Source organism: Electrona antarctica (assembly GCF_951216825.1).
Source record: "Electrona antarctica genome assembly, chromosome: 7".
In the NCBI taxonomy this organism is placed as follows: Eukaryota; Metazoa; Chordata; class Actinopteri; order Myctophiformes; family Myctophidae; genus Electrona; species Electrona antarctica.
The window spans coordinates 8,272,341-8,295,260 of NC_136812.1; the positions used below are offsets into that span (position 1 = coordinate 8,272,341).

Genomic DNA, 22,920 nt, shown 5'->3' on the forward strand with positions numbered 1-22,920 from the left:
TGACAATGAAGTTGAACATTGAACCTTGGTGATGTTGAAAGTAACAAATCCCCATAACAGGTGATAATGATGATGATGATGATAAACATGATGATGATGATGTTGTTGATAATTATAATGATGATAAACTATCAACACTGGTAATATTAATCAATTGATGGCTACAGAGGGGCGCTAGCCCGTCCAATGCGTGGCTTTCCAAAATTATGTCAGAGGCCAAGTCTATGGACTTTGATGTTTGTTTGGGGCAGTAAATGATGATGTACTGTAAGACATCTGGCTGATATAAATAATGTCCTCGCTGTACCCCTCACTTCACACAAGTGTGATTTTCACTATAAATTAAAACTAGAAAGACTTATGATTTTACTGTTGTACATATTTATCATACAATATAGAATAGGATCACCAATTTCTAAATTGTTTTATTTAGTGTGTAAACTGTGTGTTGATAAATAGCAGATCTACAAGCTCATAGGAGCTTGTAGGTCTGCTATTTTTGAAAAATCGTGAAAATGTGTCCCAAATATTCTTTTCACAGTGAACGTTTTTAACTCAAATATTTGATTATGGGGGGGTCCCTGGAACTACATATTTTCAGATGGGAGTCTGTGGCCAAATAGAGATAATTCTGGGGGTCCTTGACGTGAAAAAGGTTGAGTGACTGACATAGAAACATAGGGTTTTTCAGAAAACTGTCAGGATTTAGAAGGCATTTGTAGATCTTTCTGTGTCACTCTGTCACACTCCCTGGGTTAGGAATTACGTCTTAATTTAAATGTCATGTACGGTGCGGTGCGCTACGGTACGTTATGGCAGGGGTTCTCAACGTTTTTGGCCGGGGACCCCCGGCAATGCTTTGGCAATGTCTCGGGACCCCCGCCCCGCCCCCTCCCGACCCCCAATATAAATTGACTGCTACAATAACCTTAACCCATTTTGGGCGGGAACCCCTTTTGGTGTTTTAAGCATTATGTTATAATTTAGCTATTGAAAAATAGCAGATCTACAAGCTCATAGCGCGCCACCGAGTGGCGCGCTACGAGCTTGTAGGTCTGCTATTTTAGAAAAATCGTGAAAATAAAATTTTAAAAAGTCTTTTTTTTTTTTTTTTTTTTTTTTGAAAATAAATTGGGGACCCCCTAAAATAATTTGGCGACCCCCCGAGGGGTCGCGACCCACGGGTTGAGAACCCCTGCGGTATGGTATGCAGAATCACGCATAGACATTGTACCAGGGGACGTGCAGAGAGTGTTAGAGAGGCAGGGGCTGAAATCCCGTAAGAGGGCACTTTTAGACGAAAATAGCAGATCTACAAGCTCCGAACGCGTCGCAGTAAGAATAGAATACCTCATTGACAAGCAATTAAAAAAACAACAGTGTCACCAATACACAACAGCACCAATGTGGATGTAAACACAAAGAAAAAGCCAAAGCTTGTTGTTTCCATTGTGGTCCACCGTCCACTATGACAGTGGTTCCAAAACTTTTTAGCTCAAGAGAGATAAGACATTGGCTCTATAGTGGAAATGGCAGATCTACAAGCTCCAAACATCTTGCTTCGCACCACATTGTGAAATTGTAGATCTGCTATTTTCAATACCTTTTTAATTATTTTATTTAAGGAATTTCTATTTGTTTACTTTGTTTATAAAATGTATAAAATATCTTAAAACAAAAACAAAAATGCATGTGGCCCCCACCTTCACTTAATGCGGCTCGCTGGTTAATATCAGAATACTGATATATTATTGATTTCAGCTGTTTCCAAACATGACTGGATTTAAATAGCTGATCTACAAGCTCAAAACGCTTCTCACTGCGACACGTTGTGAGCTTGTAGATCGGATACTTTTTACCATGACAGTAATATGCAACGTGGCCCTCCGGAATGATTGCATGTGTGAATATAGTGGCCCTCTCCATCGTCAATGTTGCCCACCCTTGCCACAGTATACTGTGCAAGTGTACAACACTCAACAGACTATGCAAACAACCATAAAACACAACAAAATAAATACTAATATCGACGGTTAAGAACAGCACACATAGGACAAGTGGCACAGCGAGCTGATAGTGAGCCATCTGCAGCCAAGGGGAAGTAGACGTACGGCTCACTATCTCTGTGTATATTAGAGTATATTTGGACATCTGTTTGGGTAAGCGAAAGTCAACATAGTAGCCTACCATTATTATCCCATTCTGGGCGGGAACCCCTTTTGGTGTTTTAAGCATTTTGTTGTACTTTAGCTATTGACAAATAGCAGATCTACAAGCTCATAGCACAGCACTGAGTGCCGCGCTACGAGCTTGTAGGTCTGCTATTTTTCAAAAATCGCGAAAATGTGGCGCAAATCTTTGAATATATATTCTTTCAGAGCGAACATTTTGAACTCAAATCTTTGCTTCTGGGGGGGGGGGGGGGGGGGGGGGGGGTCCCTCCCTGGAACAACATATTTTCAGATGGGGGTCGGCGGCCAATTACATATAATTTCTGGGGTCCTTTCTTTTCTGGGGTCCTCCACTATTGTTATCGTATTTATTTATTCCCGTGGCCGTTTCATCTCTGGGCTGTGACGTCGCGTGAGACGTGTCACGTCACGTGAGGCTTGAGAAGCTTCACGTTTTTCCTCTGGGCTGTGACATCGCGTGGGGTCAACCAATAGGAAGACAGACAGAGGGAGGGGGGGCTGTGACATCACATGGGTCAACCAATAGGAAGACAGACAGAGGGAGGCGGGGGGGGCTGTGATGTCATTTGGGTCAATGTAGCGAGCTGTATACTCGAGCCCACCTCTAACCTTTGTCGGGGATATGTTTCATGGAACCACAGCAATGCCTCACACACCATAAAAGTGCTCAGACCACTCCCCTGCATACAAAGAGGCAGCTTTCTCACTACCTTGGAAAACCCACCGAGTTATAAAGGATGGAGAGCGGACCGGGAGCGACGGCCCCGCCCCCCGCCGCTATTCATTTCAGTGGAAGTTGCTCTGTAGAGGGACATCTGGAACACTGGTGGAGCTGTTGCCCCCGCGACCAGACTACGGATAAGCGGTTGAAGATGGATGGATGGATGGATGGATGGAAGTCGCTCAGTGGCGTTTTGAAGCACCCGGAAGAATGCTCTATACTTCTGCATTTGCCAACCAATTTTTGGTTGGCGAAATTTTTAAAATGTCTTTTTAAAATGTAATTTTTTTCTGAAAAACCTCATGTTTATATATCAGTGGTTCTCAATATTTCATGTCAAGGACCCCAGAAATGTAATATGCCGCCGACCCCCATCTGAAAATATGTTGTTCCAGGGACCCCCCCGGAAGTAAAGATTTGAGTTAAAAACTGAAACTTGGTGCACTTGGTGCCGCGCTATGAACTATGAGCTAAAAGGGGTTCCCGCCCAAAATGGATTAAAGACGGAGTGCCATGACCCCCCCCCCCCCCCCCCCCCCCCCCTCATTTATTTTCTCCAAAAAAGTGTACAGAAAGTGTTACAATTATGTTTTTTTATGTGGCCACACTCAGACATTTCAGAAAGTATTTATTTAAAGACGTTTACGCCGCGGACAAAGCCAACTCTTGTCGTGACAAATCATGACAACAAACACAATTTTTTGGGCCGAACAAATAATTAGAAATAAAAAACAGGTTGTTGTTGTTTTTCTTCTTTGTAATTATTTGTTTGGTCCAAAATATTGTGTTTGTTTGTCATGAGTTGTCACGACTCGAGCTTTGTCCGCGGCGTAACCGTCTTTAAATAATTTATTTTTGAAATGTCTATGGGAAAAATGCATTGGGAATCATTTCCTGGGCCTGGCGTCGTTATGAAAGGGGGGGGACTGCGACGCTCTATACAGCTGTTGTATAATAATAAGGGGAGGGGCTGTATTTCAATTGGGCCTTTTTAGGCTTTGAGCTTTCAGGAAGAAGAAAAAAAAATACAGGGAAGACATTTGCAATTTAGCATATTATAACCACACCTGGGGGTGCGACATGATGGACACATACAAAACAGAAAAAGTACAAAACTATGGCACCCCATCTTCAAACAATGGGGAGAGAAGCTTTTGATGTTTTACATTTTCAGACAGAAAAGGATTATAATATTGTACAGTAGTATGCAGTGCAACTAAATGAAAACTCTTATTAATTTGACGGCCGCTAATTGTTTAATCCAGTGTTCCACCGCGCGTAAAACGTTATGATGAAGAAACCGGAAATCAAGGCATCATCTGGGCTGCTAGGGCTTCTGGGAAATTGAGCTCAATGTAAGTGGACGGGGGGTTTGTTTGGACTACAATGCCTCATGGAGGCGGATCCTGTAGCGCATTGTAATGGCCGCTGGTACTGATGATCAAAACATGCCGACGGACCATTTTTCGCCGGATTTTCTACGTTGAAAGCTGCAAATACTTCAGCGTATGTAATAAAACAATCTCGGCAGCGTAGAATATTGGATGAAATAGCGGGTAACGCGTTTTATGGAGTCCAACTGTTAACTAAATGAATTCAAGGTTACATTGTTTTTCCAAAAGGGTATGTAGATCCGACAACATGTGGGGGGAGAGGGAACCGCTGGTGTAATCGCCCCTCACAGACGTGTGCCCTCTGGGCCTGGGAGTTGAGTAGCAGGTGTCTGTGCCTGGCTGTCTGCGTGTGTATGTTTAACACTGAGCAGCACAGTGTAGATTCCTCTCACCAGGAACACCAGGGCAATGGCAGCAAAGTAGGAGGCATAGATGAAGAACTGAAGAGAAAAGAGATGATTTGCTTTGTAGACAATGCTCCTTCTATCTCCAACTCCATCCAAATGTCCAATCCCCAGAACGGGTATAAACAGTTATTTAAGAAAATACACAACACCAATAAATACGTCATCACAGATATTTATTTTTAACTTAAAGTGTGTGCGTGCGTGCATGTGTGCGTGCTTGCGCGTGTGTGACTGTGCGTGCGTGTGTGACTGTGTGTGTGTGTGTGTGACTGTGTGTGTGTGTGTGTGGAGAAAGCCCTACACCTGCATGGGCTGGGCTGTGAGAAGAGCATGACCTTTTTCAGCACCCTTCGGGGACACCAGCGCCTTGTAATGGTTTTAATTATAATTGGTTTCTATGATAGTTTCATCTCAGTTTTTAACTACACGCGCGCACACACACACACACACACAGCGCGCACACGCACGCAGAAGCTTTACCTGTGAGATAATGGTGAGTTGCAGTGACTTGGTGTTGATGACGATGGCAGTGAGGACAGTCTGGAGGACAGTGCCCACAAAGCTGTTGACACCAAACACCAACGCATAGCGCTCCCTGCTAAGCTTCTTGGCTATCTGAAAACTGCAATACAAAGGGCGGTTTTCAAGGACACGGATTAAGTCTCATCCTACACTAGCCATTTGAAGTAAGATGGAATAGGCTTATGCCATCTCTTTGAAACCAGCCCAAAGACAGATTTATAGCAAAGTAAGGATTATCTGTTGGCAATGGGCACATAAATGAATAATTTAAGATGTTTTTTTTTGTTTGTTTTTTACACAGACTGATTAGCACATTCTACACAGCACCGTAAATGATCATTAAGTAAGCAACTTAATGTGTGTAATGTTGCTGTGGTTTACATGGTGTTCAAATGTAACAAAATGCTCTCATAAAGTACTTTCATACATCTTTAATCAATAATGAACGGCCATTATACGTTAAAAAAATCAGACCTGTCTGAAGTGAGTGGTGCAACAGCGCCCCCTGTTGGTACCCTAAACATAGGGACATACAGACATAGGGATGGACATAGGGACATTGCTGTTCCTTGGAGTGGTTGCACCACTCAAAAATCAGGCTGTAAGGAGTCGGTGCACTGACCATGTTGCTCCTTGTGAGTAACGAGGACCCGAATTTGAACCCAACGCTCTCCATACCCCACATGACTCCCCTCTCTCTGCCCCTCCGTACACTTCTCCATCTAAATAATGCAAAGGAACAAAACGAAACCTTGTATCCTTACGTGCATATGGTAATGAGTTGCATGTAAAGGGTTTTGAAGACGACGTAGCAGCCGTAGCAGAGCCAGATGTTATTGGTCAGATCCATCAGGAAGAGAGACCCTGCGATGAGGGCCGTGAAACCCCCCAGAACCAACTCCCCCCAAACAGACCAGTTCACAGGCAGGTGTCCTACAGCGATGGAAGCTCCCGCTCCTGGAAGAAAATGTACGATTGAAACCTTTATTTCAGGGGAATCCAATTGAGACCAAGGTCTCTTTTTCAATGGCGCCTTGTATACAAACAAAGAACAATTACAGCAATGATTTTACATACATGACAAACACACAAAAGGATATAATACAAAAACACACACACACCAGAAAACAGAAAGAATTAGAATCTTAAAAACATATTACAAAAAGCAGGTTCATACGCCTTCTTCTAGTGTGAGGTCAGTTACAAATATTTTAAAAATATCATGTGAAACAAGGATATCCAGCTTTAACTTGTTTTGACAGATATTCCATAGATGTGGAGCATGTACCCTGAAGGCAGTATCTCCCACTTTAGAAGAGGTGTTTGGTACCTTCAACTTCAAGATGGCTTACATTTTTGTGCCCTTTGTTCACCTAATTAGTTTAGTTAGAACAAAAAAACTAAAACAAAAAAAAACATTACATAACAGGTGATAGAGCAGTTACAGTGTTAATTATATTAGCAGAATGCTTATAATTGGCCTCACTTTCAAGTTAAACGCATTTCACCCCTTGATTGTTAATAATCCTACTGTCAAACAACAATAATACATTTTGTTGGATCGTTTCTGAAAGACACCACAGGTAACGGGCAACAGCACGTATACTCCTGATGGGTGTAATGACATCTGACATTCTGTTTGTCATAAATAGGCCTATACACTAGATCTTTGAGAGAATGAACAGTGTATTACTATTAAATCTTGGTCAAAATAAGTGTGATTAATTTAAATTCTACACATTATGTACAGTAGGCCTACATGTATTGTGCATGTGATTCATACTTGCACAATACAACGCTGCAGTGCGTTGTGAGCTTGTAGATCAGATATTTCTGGTGCACCACATGCTTGTGTGAATAATAACTCAGGATTATGGTGATGCTTTATGGCAAGTAAAAAGTAACACTAGGCAGAAGTGGCCAAACAGCTTTCATTAATGCTCTTTGTCACACATATTTTGAGAATGAAGATTCCTTCCCAGGGGGATGAGACAGCCTATATTGGGTTTTAGTAAATATCAACAATGCTGTATAATTCAGACTCAAATCTATACTGCAGATAATATCAACCTTTTGTGAAAAAATGGTATGCACATTTTGGCCATAAGGTGGCGTAGTAGGAGCTTGACATACAAAAAAAACCTCTTCCTCCCTATATCAGTATGGAGAGAATCTGTCCTTGAAACTAAATGTGAGATATTTAATCCTAATTTATTCTTCATCAGATGACGATGCATGTTGCTCAATGAGAATAACAGATTTTCAACTGAAAACACGTGTTGAATGACATGTCGTAGATTAGCATTACATTGTGGTTTCATCTGTGACTAATCGTACTGTCACTGAAAAGAGAAAATGTTTTCCAAAGAAAACTTGGCTGTTAGTTTAGCAGTGTGTATGGGGTTTTAAACAAAAGTCCTGGCTTTTGACCTCCTGTTTACCGAAATCGGCTCCTGACATCTCTGACTGTCATAATGTCCAATAAAGTTATTCATGATCAGGGGTCATCAACATGTCAGATCAGGGGTCGAAATCGCCGAAATCGAAAGCCGAAATCGGAAGCCGAAATCGAAAAGCCGGAAGAAGAAGAAGAAGCCGGAAGCCGAAATCGAAAGCCGAAATCGGCTCCTGACATCTCTGACTGTCATAATGTCCAATAAAGTTATTCATGATCAGGGGTCATCAACATGTCAGATCAGGGGTCTTAATCGCCGAAATCGAAAAGCCGGAAGAAGAAGAAGAAGAAGCCGGAAGCCGAAATCGAAAGCCGACATCTCTGACTGTCATAATGTCCAATAAAGTTATTCATGATCAGGCGTCATCAACATGTCAGCACCTTAAACAAACATTACCAGGCACCCCTCACTTGATTTGTGTTCCCATTATGCCTTATTTTATTCATAATTGTGTGATGATGAGAGCACTGACGGACTGTACTGCAGACAAGACCATTATTGAAATCCCAAACAGACTTAGACTTGACTTACAGTAGGTGGTCTTTAGACGAGAACGGTGTTCATAGGAAACGGCAAAATAAAGTATCGTTTGCTGGGGTCCCTTTACGCCGGGGCTCCACCGGGCACGTCAGCGTTGCGTCTCCGTCACCGTCAGGGAATGTTCCCTTTTTAATCAATGAAGGGTGGCTCCACTGCCCGCGTTGCGTGACATTAACGCGTGCATTCAAATTGAACCGGTGCGTTTTTTGACGCACGCGACGGAGACGCGACGCGTCCGGTGGAGCCCTGGCGTTAGATGAGAACAGCGTTTTGGGGAGGTGAAAACGCAACAAAGTGAAGCCACCTTCCAGAGTGGAAATCTTTGAGAACGCTGTGTTTACCAGTCTCCGTGTAAACAGGCAAAACGGCGAATCTGCGAAACCTATGACATCATGGCTCACGTTGGCTCACAACGCATATGTATATGATGCAGAGCCATATATGATATAATGGAGTTCCTACAATGAACAAGCCAGCTCCCTCCTCGCCTACAAAGCGCTGCTCATCAGCGATGGTGAATGTAAAACCATGATGTAAATAAAATGCCTTGTGAAAGGCGGCAGCAGCGTTTATGTAGCCTAATGTATTATAAAATATATAACCATCCCGTGGCGCGCTCTTCCTGCATGCTCTGTGCTGCCTGTCAGCCTGTGTGTCACCTCGATGTGTTAGTAGAAAGCAGGCAGCGAGCGACGGCCACAACCACGTTGTGTTCTGGAAGCATCATTCAAAACCCCGATAGGGTTGCGTGAAGAGGGGGCTACCTGGTTCTTCTTCTTATACGTGGGTGACTGGTCTATTTGGCAGCCCGTTACCGCCACCTAGCGACATTAAAGCGTTTTCATAAAGTGTGCGTTCTCGTGTAAAGGGTCAATAAAAAATGAGGGGACTTTGCCGTTTTATCTGGAGACCGTCCCCGTCTAAAAGAGGCCTTAGAGTAGACCATGCTCCATTGATGTCTTTTCAGCCAGGACTGTAAACAGTGGCTGACTTGCACCAGGTTTTCTTCAGAATAGATTGGTAAATGGTAAATGGTGCATTTATATAGTCCCATCATCCAAAGCACTTTGCATAGATTGTTCATTACATTCACGCACGCACGCACGCACGCACGCACACACACACACACACGGCAGAGGAAACCATGCAAGGCACCAACCTGCACACATCTTGCTCAAGGACACTTGGACACTAACTCTGGGGGAGCCCGGGTTCGAACTGGGAACCTCACGGTTGCCAACCGGTAACTCTACCCCTGAGCCACTGCTGCCCTAAGCACTGATTTAATCACTGTGTGATAATTAAACGTAATGTGTTAATGAAGATAGATATAGAGTTATAATTTAGTTTTTTTACAAATTGGGCCCTTTGCAAGAGGGCCAACTTCTTTCATTCCAGTTACTTCATGTTAACGACCAAGAATACATATTGTATACAATGTCTATATGTCTGTAATAATAGTGCTTGGCATATGGGTTGGATAAAAGAAGAAACTTGTGTCTATAGACCAGTGGTTCCCAAACCTTTTCGTGTCAAGGACCCCCAAATCAACATTTATTAGGCCACGGACCCCCCCCATTTGAAAACATATGCCAGTGACCCCGATAAGGGAGGATTTTTACGGCTCTAGCAGTGATTCCCGAAACATATGCAGCTAATCAGTTAAAGGTACACCTCAGTAATGGCCGCAAATTTGTCTATAGACGAATTCACAGAGGGGTGCCCTGGGCACGGCCATTACTGAGGTGTAATCCATGGAGCAGGTGCTCCGTAGGCCAGGTGTAGCTAATCAGTGCTGCTGCGCTTAATGGTACACTTCAGTAATGGCCGCGCCCAGGGCACCCCTCTGTGAATGTGTCTATACGACAACCACAGGGACCTTCACACATGGCTGTTTATCTACTTGAAACAAACCATGACTTTAATTGCTTCAATCCTAGATGGTTTTCTTTCTTTTTTTTCATACATTCTCGATCAATTCTTATCCATCACAGTATGATGATGAACACCATTACATGGACGTGGAGTATATTTAATCCTTTCCCCTGTGTCTGATTAGCAGGACAGAAACGAATGGTATAGGAGAGATCATTAGCCTGTTAAAGAAAGGGGTCAACTGCAGTCGTATTGGGGCAGAGCCAGGTGAATGGGTTTATAGCTTTGGATCAATGGCGGTTTTCATTTGTATAATGTAATGCTCAACGAAATGCAAATAGAGTTGCATTCTACTTTCCGTAATGTGTTTTGTATGAGCTGGCCAGCGTTGTGAGAGCCATAGAGTCTCTGGGCTCCATTTCCGTCACTGCTAAACCCCTTATCCCTAAACTTCTTTGCCTTTTTTACTATTTTGAAAAACATTTTTGAATAGTTCAACTAGCCAATCTACATTGACACGTTGTGAGCTTGTAGACTGGCCATTTCAACTATTCAAAAATGTTTTGCAAAATAGTAAAAAAGGCAAAGAAGTTTAGGGATAAGGGGTTTAGCGGTGACGAAAATGGAGCCCTCTGTGTTATTTCTTTCAGTGTTTTTGCGTACTCTTTTATTTCTTTATTTCTTTCTTTCTTTCTTTCTTTCTTTCTTCATATTTTCCATGTAGGACAGGAAGAATGGATGGACGGAGAAGAATGGCATAATTAAAACCAAATTTGTGGAATTAAAACCTATACAAACTTTGGATGACAGCACTCCTGGGTTTCACATGGGAATGAGAATTCTTTACAAATTGATGTGTCTTTCAGTAATTATACCTATTATAAATTTGAACTGTGTACATGAAATTGTGGTTCGGGCACCTGGTTAGGATACCTCTCGAGCATCTCCCTAGGGAGGTCCCCGGTGCACGTCCCACTGGGAGGAGACCCTGGGCCAGACCAAGGACCAGATGGAGGGTTTACATCGCCACACTGGCCTTGGAATGCCCCAGGAGGAAGTCACTAATGTTGCTCTGGAGATGGAAGTCTGGAGCTCTCTGGTTGAGCTGTTGCCCCTGCAACCCGACTACGGATAAGCGGTTGAAGATGGATGGATGGACGGACAGACATGGAATTCACACGTAGTCTAGCAGTATAACATATTTATCATGCAAATGTGCAATTTTGTTTCATCTGAACACTGAATGAACTACTTGTGACTTGTGGTTTTGAACCTCTGGGACCAAAGTTTCTAAATGCTGAGAATTAAAATAGTAAATTATGCTGTAGCTCCCCACACTAAATCAATTTGGTTATCTATATTCATATTTTTCCCAGCTTCTATTCCAAACTGGTGGTCCCCCAGGGGGTGCTTTGTGAGTCTGGCATACAGAGGGACACAACACCATTCTTTGGGGAAATATCACAGACGTGGGCCCTATGCAGCTTGATTGCATGTCTGGCGGAAGCATTTACAAGTGAAAGACATACAGCTGGATGTGATTTACACAAAGTAATTGCCTTTGGTTTCCGGGGAATACAGGAATGTATCTGCACTACAATCAATAAAAGTGCACTGGCGAGATGGCGGCAGCTGGCTATAACCATCTGGGGACGAGTGGAGGCAATTAGACAGTCTAATTAATGCCGTTCTTATTGTCTTCTGTGCATTGGGGCCTGTGAAATACTGATAGTAGAATGGGGTGTCTCTAACACAAGGTGTGAAGCACCCATAAAATTAGATTGTGAGATTTGGGAAGATGCCCGTTTCTCCGATTTCTAGCTATTGTTGATTCTGGAAGGGTGACAGGCCGTAGCAGTGTTTCTCTGCCGTTTATGACTTTACATTGATTTTACAAACATTTCTTTTGGACAACCAGTTGCAGCCATGTAAAACCATGAGACTATATGGAATGATAACTATATACTGTACGAGGACATGCATCATGAGTTATTCCTCGGTGTGTTCCTTACCAAACAACACCAAAACAAAATACACACACACGCACGCACGCACGGGGGCAACAGCTCCACCAGAGAGCTCCAGACTTCCCTCTCCAGAGCAACATTAGTGACTTCCTCCTGGGGGATCCCGAGACGTTCCAAGGCCAGTGAGTCGATGTAATCCCTCCATCTGCACCTTGGTCTGCCCCGGGGTCTCCTCCCAGTGGGACGTGCCTCGAGGACCTCCTTAGGGAGACGCCCGAGAGGCATCCTAACCAGATGCCTGAACCACCTAAGCTGGCTCATTTCCAGGCGAAGGAACAGTGGCTCTACTCCGAGTCTCTCTCGTGTGTCTGAACTTCTCACCCTATCTCTAAGGGAGATGCCAGCCACCCGTCGGAGAAAACTCATTTTGGCCGCTTGTATTCGCGACCTTATTCTTTCGGTCATGACCCACACTTCATGACCATATAGGTGAGAGTAGGAACGAAGATTGCTCGGTACACAGAGAGCCTTCTGGCTCAACTCTCTTTTCGTCACAACAGTGCGGTACAGCGTCTGCAATACTGCCCCTGCCGCTCTGATTCTCCGTCTGATCTCCTTCTCTGATCCTCTTCACACACACAGATGAATGTATCTGCACTACAATCCATAATTGTCAATGGCATTTAATGTTTGTGTTGCGGACATTTTACGTCATATTTGACCTAATTTCTCCTTTCATTGTCGATGGTAAATATGAGACGTGTGGGGACAAGATGACGTAAATCTTCCTTTCATTGTCAATGGCATTTAATGTTTGTGTTGCGGACATTTTGTGGGGACAAAAGATGTATATAGGAGGGGCTAGCGGTCCTCAAAAATAGAAAGAAAATAAATCACAGAATTGAAACCATCAGTAAAGTGTGCATTCTGAAATAACCAGCACAGTAAACTTGTGGCCATGCAGGTTTTATACCTGACAGCGTTGCGATGGCGTCCACGCCTCCATTGTAGGCCGTGAAGTTCACGTGAGGCTGTGTGTACTCCCAGAGGACCTGGACGTAGTTGGTGACCTGGTAGAAGCCACACCTCCCTGCAGCCTGCCACAGGCAGACGAACACCATGGCGGCGGTGGAGTAGCAGTCTCTACAGTCCCACAGCAGCCTCTTCAGAACCCTCCCGACGTACCGGACCGTCGACCTACACTTCCCCGTCCAGTCGAACGAGTCGTGGCTCCGCGACGAGGAGCCGCTGCTCCCAGTTTCCTCAACTGCACTTCCGTGTTTGCGTGCGGGACACAGCACGTGTGTCGCCGGCATGGGCAGGAAAAAGGAGGTCAGCAACGCCGCGCAGAGGGAGACGAGAGTGATGACGGTCAGGAAGGAGAGGGACACTCCGCCCCAGGACACCAGCATTTGAGCCAGCATGGCGCCGGCCGCGTACCCGAACAGCACGGCCCCCCGGACGTAACTGGTGGCTCTCTGGTAGTGCCGGGGCGGAATCACGCTGTAGATGTACGAGAAGTAGCCCATGTCGGCCGCCGAGCCGGTGCTGTAGATGAAGATGGCACACTGAGCCGTGCGGACCCCCGAGCCAAACAGCAGTAGTAGAAATGCTGCGATGTAACAGAGCGCCTGGAGGACGATGACCGGCTTGTACCTGAGGAAGTCCGTCACCAGGAACACTGGAATCAGCATGATGACATTAGAGTAGGTCCAAATGGGGAAAACCTCTGTTGTGACCTGCGTGGGACAGAAATACGGATGGGGTGGTTTGTGGGCAATAATGTAAGACATATAATATACTGTAGACCCATTTAATGATTAGATTAGATTCCACTTTATTGATCCCTGAGAGGAAATTCAAGCATTTAACAGTAGCCAAGACAATCGCGTGTTATTTGGGGCATAACACACATTTATAAGCACAGCACAAATACTACTTGGGGATATGGTTTTATGTGTGTAGACTCTACACACACAAACCCTATATGGCCATATTTCTAAATCCACAACATGTAGTCCACAAACAACCATATTCCCACAACAAAATAAAGGACCACTTCGTCACTTTTCCGTTGCCCGCAGCACACAGCGCTGATGAAGGCTTGACGGCGAAACACGTACTTTGTTCTGTCCGTTCTGCAGCATACTATATATATACATATATATTTGTGTATGAATTATATATATGAATGAAAGTGTTGTGAGTGCCGTTATTATTTTACAGAGATTTATTGTATTGTAATGGATGGTGCCACTGGAAAATAAAGACAAGCGGGCAGTGTTTATAGTCTCTGCTCTTACAACTGAGTTGCACACGGCCCATCATCAACATGTATACGGGAACATGTGAGTTGAACATATCATTTTGTATGGTGAACAAGTGGTTGTAACCACCACTTGTTACATGTGACAGCCAGGTGCACATTGAGTGCACCTGTACAAACAAGCAACACTGTCATCATTCCCGAAGATGTACTTTAGGAGAGCCTCGTCCACACAGTCTGTCCCCAGAGACGCCAGCGGCGTCGAGGCTCCCCATCCATCTGCAGCAAGCGGTGTGATTGATCTCCTCAGCCAAGACTCGCCAAGAGTTTACTTAACGCTGGCCACTCAATACCATCACGTGCCCTTAAATGTTGGTCGATTTGACTTATCGTTTGACAGTTGTGTGGTTTGTTTGGTCACGTCTGAGGGAGAAATTGGAGCATGTACACTTAAAGGGGCATTCCACTCATTTTCAACATTTTACTATGTCATTAATATACCTTAGAGCTGTTGTGTGGAAATAATAAAAAAGTCCCCCCCATTCTGTGTTTCCTAGAACTAGAGGTCTGAAAAAATCATTAACATGGTGAAACACATCTTGATGATGTCATCAAGATGTGTTTCACCATGTTAATGATTTTTTTCATAATTGCAGTTCTAGGAAACACAGAATGGGGGGGACTTTTTTATTATTTCCACACAACAGCTCTAAGGTATATTAATGACATAGTAAAATGTTGAAAATGAGTGGAATGCCCCTTTAAGCAATATTACACTCAAGGGGGTGGTTTAGCGTCAGTAATGCAGGCCTGCGATACTGCAGGAACTTGCCCGAAAGCAACGCAGAAGTGCATTAATGACGTTAAACCTCGAGTATAATATTGCAATTATACACCAGTTACCCTTAAAACTAAGGTTTGAAGCACGGCTAGAAGGCTGTTTCCACCAATCAGATTGCTTCCTCGAAATGACCTGTTGTATAATCAACCCTAGCATACTGCATGTTCCCTCAGCCCTAAACCTAACCCCGACCTCAGCCTGAGGGAACATATGACTAAATTTGACTGAGGGACTGCCATTGGATTTTTTTGAATTTGTTTTTTTCACGTCATATGAAAGCAGGGAATCATAGCTTCAAATTGACATATTGGTTGTTCAGTTTGACCCACCAGTTTTGGAGATATGGCTTATAGAGTAATGTCTTGCAGAAAACAGCAAGTTGAGAAAACAGGCTTGAAAGGTTCACTTATGTGGTCTCTAACATTACACCTAGCTACATTTGGGCATATATTTCATATTCACATGTCGATTTCAGCTCTGACACTTATTTCAGACATGCTCTAGTATGTCTGCCTGTGCTATTAACTCATTTTGGGGAAAAAATTGTGAAAAGCTGGAATTTGCGCGATGGCAGTCTCAGTCAAATCTGGTCACATATAGGGTTGAGAATAGAAGATGCAGGACTACTATAGCTCAAATATGTACACTTACCAATAGAAACCTTTGATTTAGATGTATCTTTGGCATTTAATGTATTTCAATAGAACCAGTGAACAGAGTGTAGGAGTAACATGCAGTAGTGTGTATGTAGCCTAGGGTTGGAAACTAGGAATCAAACCTGGGCCCACACTACAGTATATATATAGCCTTATTTATGTGGTATGTGCTCTTAATCAGTGATCCACCGGGGGCGCCCCATAAATATTAACTTTTTAACATAAATACTCATCTACTCTTCATATGACAAATTACTGTGTGTAAATTAGAATATAGTGGCCATTTAACTTCATGTTTTATGCATTCCGCAGGCAAAGTAATGCAAATGTAACTGTAAGAAACCCAATGCCTTAATTTATAAAATATAATAATTCGTCATAAACTTATATAGACCATCCATGCAAACATGTACTGTAATTTAATGATTAATTATACTCTTTTATTTTATTTATTTTTAAATATATATATATATACACTTTATCCCATGGATTGCCCACTCCTGTTTTCACTCAACACGTTTTGTTGCATAGTGAGCTTGTAGATCTTCCATTTTTATTGAATGTTCAAACCATAATATTGACGCTATAGCTGGTTCATATGGTTTTAAAGCAAGAAGCACATCAAAGTGGCTCAACCTATCAACCACGGAGCTTCATCAACACTGTACCTGATGAGTGGTGAGGTTCTTAAGAGGCCCCGTGAGAAGCTCCGTCAAGAAGGGGTCAACGGGCCTCAGCAAGGAGCAGAAACCATAGACACAGAGCAGCACCGTGGGGCCCACCCATCCGCTGCAGTGGGCCTCACAGCAGCCTGCTGCGCGACGGGGCCCACTGCAGCTACACCTCCAGCAGCTCCAGGAGAAAGCCATCGCGTCTCTGGTCGCTCCCCAGAGAGGTCTCTCTGCATCTGAGGAGAGTCAAGTCTAATTTAAGCAGTTTAATCTGCTGCTGCGATACAGGAGGGCCTATAGATATGGCCAAGGTCGGACTGACTGTGAATGTGGCGTCACCTGCTCTGCCATTGTTGTTTCTCTCTCCTGTGAATGTGGCGTCACCTGCTCTGCCATTGTTGTTTCTCTCTCCTGTGAATGTGGCGTCACCTACTCTGCCATTGTTGTTTCTCTCTCCTGTGAATGTGGCGTCACCTGCTCTGCCATTGTTGTTTCTCTCTCCTGTGAATGTGGCGTCACCTACTCTGCCATTGTTGTTTCTCTCTCCTGTGAATGTGGCGTCACCTGCTCTGCCATTGTTGTTTCTCTCTCCTGTGAATGTGGCGTCACCTACTCTGCCATTGTTGTTTCTCTCTCCTGTGAATGTGGCGTCACCTGCTCTGCCATTGTTGTTTCTCTCTCCTGTGACGTTACCTCTTCCTGTTTTGACATTTTTTAAATTTCGACGTCAGGCCTAAATGGGTTAAAGGGGAAAACCACCCATTTTCAACATTTTACTATGTCATTAATATACCTTAGAGCTGTTGTGTGGAAATAATAAAAAAGTCCCCCCATTCTGTGTTTCTTAGAACTGTAATTATGAAAAAAAGCATTAACATGGTGAAACACATCTTGATGACATCAAGATGTGATTCACCATGTTAATGATTTTGTTCAGACCTCTAGTTCTAGGAAACACAGACTGGGGGGACTTTTTTTATTATTTCCACACAACAGCTCTAAGGTATATTAATGACATAGTAAAATGTTGAAAATGAGTGGAATGCCCCTTTAAGCAGTTTAATCTGCTGCTGCGATACTGGAGGGCCTATAGATATGGCCAAGGTCAGACTGACTGTGAATGTGGCGTCACCTGCTCTGCCATTGTTGTTTCTCTCTCCTGTGAATGTGGCGTCACCTGCTCTGCCATTGTTGTTTCTCTCTCCTGTGAATGTGGCGTCACCTGCTCTGCCATTGTTGTTTCTCTCCTGTGACGTTACCTCTCTGTGGCGTCACCTGCTCTGCCATTGTTGTTTCTCTCTCCTGTGACGTTACCTCTTCCTGTTTTGTATGAACTACTGTACCTTGTTTTATTTCTGCTTTTGTTCTCTGTATTGTTACAATCTGACTCATGATTGCAACAAAAGGGAGACACAGGCACAGTTAAAAGTGTATACAAATATATGTATTTAAAAGGTTAACTAACTAAATCACAAGTATAAGATGTCAGTAAATATGAATGATCATCAGTGTGTAAGCAATGCATGTGTGCGAGTGTATGTGCAGTGGGAATGTTGTAAGGTGTAAACCAAGGCACACAAACAAACAAACCAGTAGAGAGGAGAAAAGACTCAGGAGTGAAGGCCGATTGACACTTATATAGGCGTGGGACACACCAGACTCAGGTGTGGTCCAATCTCACTGACGATCCAACTCCACCCTGCCAATCAGCCCTAGCAGTGGCCATGTTAGGCAGGGTAGGAGAGGGTCGTCACAGTATGTAAAGCACTTTGTGAGTTTTCTCTGTGAGAAGTGCTATATAAATAAAATGTACTTACTTACTTACGTTTATACCTGGCTGGTGTGAGACAGAGAGAAATGTGAGATGGTGGATGAAAAAAAGGAAAAAATAAAAACATTAAGATGAAATATGAGGTGTCGAGCCCCCAGGGTACTACTGCGTTGTAATAAATATCATCACCTTTTCTGTCTTTACAGTATACTTACAGTATATATCCTTTTGTCGTATATATGCCTTCTTTTTTTTTTGCCTGTTTTGGTTTTTCTTTATTTGTTTTTGAGTGGTGTAAACCACTCCTACGACTGGCTTTGTTAGTTTACGTGTCTGTCTGTCTGTTCAGACCAAAAAATTAGCACGGTTGCTATGGTCACCCAGTTCACACGGGTGTGATTTCATTACGTCAGACCACAGCTGATCAGTCTATATAAGACCTTACACCACTCAGTTCACACGGGTGTGATTTTTTACATTTATAGGTGTTTTTCAGATTTTTAGCAGCGTTTTTCCACCGTTTCAGTCTGCAAGGACCTTTATACAGTATGGATGTTTCCTCCACCTCTTAACCCATATAGAGCGTCGCGGTCCCGCCTCCTACCCTGGCCCAGGAAATGAAACCCAATGCATTATTCTCATAGACATTTCGTAAAGTATTTATTTAAAGACGGTTACGCCGCGGACAAAGCCAACTCGAGTCGTGACAACTCATGACAACACAAACAATATTTTGGACCAAACAAATAATTAGAAAGAAGAAAAGAACGGCAGGTTACAACACTTTTTTTGTTGTTTTTCTTCTTTGTAATTATTTGTTTGGTCCAAAATATTGTTTGTGTTGTCATGAGTTGTCACGACTCGAGTTGGCTTTGTCCGCGGCGTAACCGTCTTTAAATAAATACTTTACGAAATGTCTATGAGAATAATGCATTGGGTTTCATTTCCTGGGCCAGGGTAGGAGGCGGGACTGCGACGCTCTATAGACCTGTCTTAATCCATATAGACCTGTCTAGACCTGTCTTAACCCATATAGACCTGTCTTCTAAATCCTGACAGTTTTCTGAAATACCTACAGTACATGTTTCTATATCACTGGTGCTCAATATTTCATGTCAAGGACCCCAGAAACTATATGTAGCTGTAATTGGCCACCGACCACCATCCGGAAATATGTTGTTCCAGCTGGGACCCCTTCAGAAGCAACGATTTCAGTTAAAAAAAAAACGTTCGCTCTGAAAGAGTATATATTCAAAGATTTGCACCACATTTTCAAGATTTTTCAAAAATAGCTAAAGTATAACATAATGCTGAAAACACCAAACGGGGTTCCCTTCCTGCCCAGAATGGGTTAAGTGCAGTACAAGAGAATAATTATCTCAGTGGTATTAAAATGAACACTCTTTTGAGTTCTATCATTCCATTTAGCCTGCAGGAGCAGTATAGATTGTAGCTCTTAAACACATTCATTCACGTTTGTCGATTTGAGATTAAACTCATTCAACAGTCAGGGTAGCGCAGGATTATTTTATTGGCATGGTAGAGAGAGAGAGAGAGAGAGAGAGAGAGAGAGAGAGAGAGAGAGAGAGAGAGAGAGAGAGAGAGAGAGAGAGAGAGAGAGAGAGAGAGAGAGAGAGAGAGAGAGAGAGAGAGAGAGAGAGAGAGAGAGAGAGAGAGAGAGAGAGAGAGAGAGAGAGAGAGAGAGAGAGAGAGAGAGAGACTCGTCTGTAATTAAAAGATCACACCCATGTGAAGTGAGGGGCGCTCTTATCATCGTACATCTTTTCATCATGCAGTATGAGATCATACATCATGTAGTATGAGATCATACATCATGCAGTATGAGATCATACATCATGTAGTATGAGATCATACATCTCATACTGGCCAATCAGAATGCCTGTTGCCACAAATTTACATCATATTTGGCGGACATTTGACCTAATTTCTCGTTTCATTGCCGATGGCATGGATATGAGACGTGTGGGGACAAGATGACGTGCATTTTCCCTTCCTTGTCATTCAATGGCATTTAATGTTTGTGTTGCAGACATTTCGTGGGGACAAAAGCTGTATATTGGAGGGGCTAGTGCCCCTCAAAAATCACACCTGTGTGAAGTGAGGGGCGCTCTTATCATCATACATACATGATATACATCATCTCATTACGGCCAATTAGAATTTGCGTCCTCACCTTCGTCCTGACTCGTGACTGAGCGAGAGTCAACAGAGCGGTCCGCTTTAAAAGTGTCAGACATTTGGTGGCTTTATTCTCATTCTGAAGGTCGGCAGGAGGGAAAAATGAAATCCATACATTAGTCATTCCATGTTCTGCTTCCCCTGTGTTCATATCCTATCTAGTGACTACAGCTGGACACTCTGGCCTGATGTCCTTTACACTTTCACAAGTCAATGTTTAAAGAAGCGTTGGTCTTGTTATTATACTAGTTTTCCAGCAATAATCATAGTTAAATTAAGCAATATTACACGAGAGGGTGTGGGTTAACGTGATTATTGCCACGACAGGGATGCGGTGAGGAACGAGACGAAGTCGAGTTCCGCAAGAATCACTGAAGTGGCAATAATCACGTTAACCCACACCCTCGAGTGTAATATTGCAATTATACAACAGTTACCCTTAAAACTAAGAAAATCGCTGAAAGAATATATTTTTTTAATGACAGATGTAGTCACTACGACCACAAATGTCCCAAGAAACAAGCTAGCCTAGCCACCGAGTTTGCTAGCGCTCTGGGAGAACAGAGCAGCTGAATTCTTTGTTTTGATTAGGTGGTGAATGGTGCTGGTTTAACCCACGGCTAGAAGGCTGTTTCAACCAATCAGATTGCTTCCTCGAAACGACCTGTGGTATAATTGATCTTGACTATAGTGACACTTGGTCAGTCATTGTAATCAGTTTGTAAATGCCAGGTGATTTTGTAATAAGGCTGGCTCAGTACTGGGGGAGAGGCCTGTCAAGTCTGTTGTGGAGAGATGCACACAAAATACGATGCGGGCCATAATGGACAATGTGAGTCATCCTCTCCACAAAATCTTGGCACCAGAAAAGCGGTCGCAAGAACCTGTTTCGTTCTGTGACGTGTAAGAACAAACCATTCAAGAACCTGTTTCGTTCTGTGACGTGTAAGAACAAACCATCCAAGAACCTGTTTCGTTCTGTGACGTGTAAGAACAAACCATTCAAGAACCGGTTTCGTTCTGTGACGTGTAAGAACAAACGATTAACTTTTGTACCAACAGCAATCAGTCTCTTTAACTCCACGGCCAGCCGCTAGGCTTATGAACTGGACTATTGGCTTTCTAGCTTTTAGTTTTGTATGGGTCTACGTGGAATATAGTGACACCTTTTAAATTCTTTGTAATGCTTGTTCATAATATATTTGTCTTTCTTTTTAGCCCGTATATCTATCTATCTATCTATCTGGAAATCTATCTATCTATCTATCTATCTATCTGGAAATCTATCTATCTATCTGGAAATCTATCTGGAAATCTATCTGGAAATCTATCTGGAAATCTATCTGGAAATCTATCTATCTGGAAATCTATCTATCTGGAAATCTATCTGGAAATCTATCTATCTATCTCTATGTCTCTCTCTCTATGTATGTCTCTCTCTCTCTCTATGTATGTCTCTCTCTCTCTCTCTATGTATGTCTCTCTCTCTCTCTCTCTCTCTCTCTATGTATGTCTATGTCTCTCTCTCTCTCTCTCTATGTATGTCTATGTCTCTCTCTATGTATGTCTATGTCTCTCTCTCTCTCTCTATGTATGTCTCTATGTATGTCTCTCGCTCTCGCTCTCGCTCTCTCTCTCTCTCTCTCAGATAGAGGCGTGTCCCTTCTACATCCCTTTACAGATAGCGAACATGATCATGGAATCAGAGTCGAAAACCAGGGTAGCATTCCAAACTTTACTGTCCTCTTCTCATCATCCAATAATCGTTAATTTTGTAAAACTGAAATAAACATAACAATGTCTTGGTCAGAAAACATACTTACAAAGTATAATCAATTACAGCATACAATAACCTCTGTGCATGTTGACAAAAAGCTACTGTAGTCTAGCATAATGACAAAAGCTAGATTCAGCTTAGCTTAGTATTTTTACAGCATCATGAAATGTATTTTAAACTCAAAAACACATGAATTACATTATTATTTAAATGCACACTTGTACAAAACACAGAAATGCAATTGTAGAATTAAACACTGAAAACTCACAAGCAAAGGCTTTCCAAGGCACAACAGAAGAAAAAGGGAAGAGGAGCTCTGCCTCTGTGTCTCACATGAACAAACTGCATGAGCCTACAAACAAATTAGGGTTTCAGGTGTGCTGGAAACAATTGAGCTGAGCTGACACATCTGAAATTACTAGACACTAATTACTGGCTCTGTTACAGCAATCGCCTCTAGGAGGTGCAAAAGAGTACGTTTTTAGAAGGCCACACAATGTGTGACGTGACACTATCTATCTCTCTATCTATCTCTCTCTCTATCTATCTATCTCTCTCTCTATCTCTCTCTCTATCTAAAAATCTATCTGTAAATTGTTGAGTAAAGTACTGTGGATTGATTATTAATGCTTGGATTTCTATCATGAAATATTAATTATGTTCTT

General features: G+C 42.9%; 1 protein-coding gene across 1 annotated transcript; it reads right to left on the reverse strand.

Annotated features, from left to right (window-relative positions):
* Nucleotides 1-3,628: 3,628 nt before the first annotated feature.
* Nucleotides 3,629-22,587, reverse strand: LOC306926833 (thiamine transporter 2-like). The gene is made up of 7 exons (XM_079506294.1): nucleotides 22,524-22,587; nucleotides 20,474-20,557; nucleotides 16,506-16,744; nucleotides 13,048-13,813; nucleotides 6,001-6,193; nucleotides 5,195-5,336; nucleotides 3,629-4,747 (listed from the first exon to the last, which is right to left on the reverse strand). The coding sequence occupies exons 2-7, from the start codon at nucleotides 20,535-20,537 to the stop codon at nucleotides 4,592-4,594; spliced, it is 1,560 nt and encodes a 519-aa protein (XP_079362420.1). The 5' UTR covers nucleotides 20,538-20,557; nucleotides 22,524-22,587; the 3' UTR covers nucleotides 3,629-4,591.
* Nucleotides 22,588-22,920: the final 333 nt, after the last annotated feature.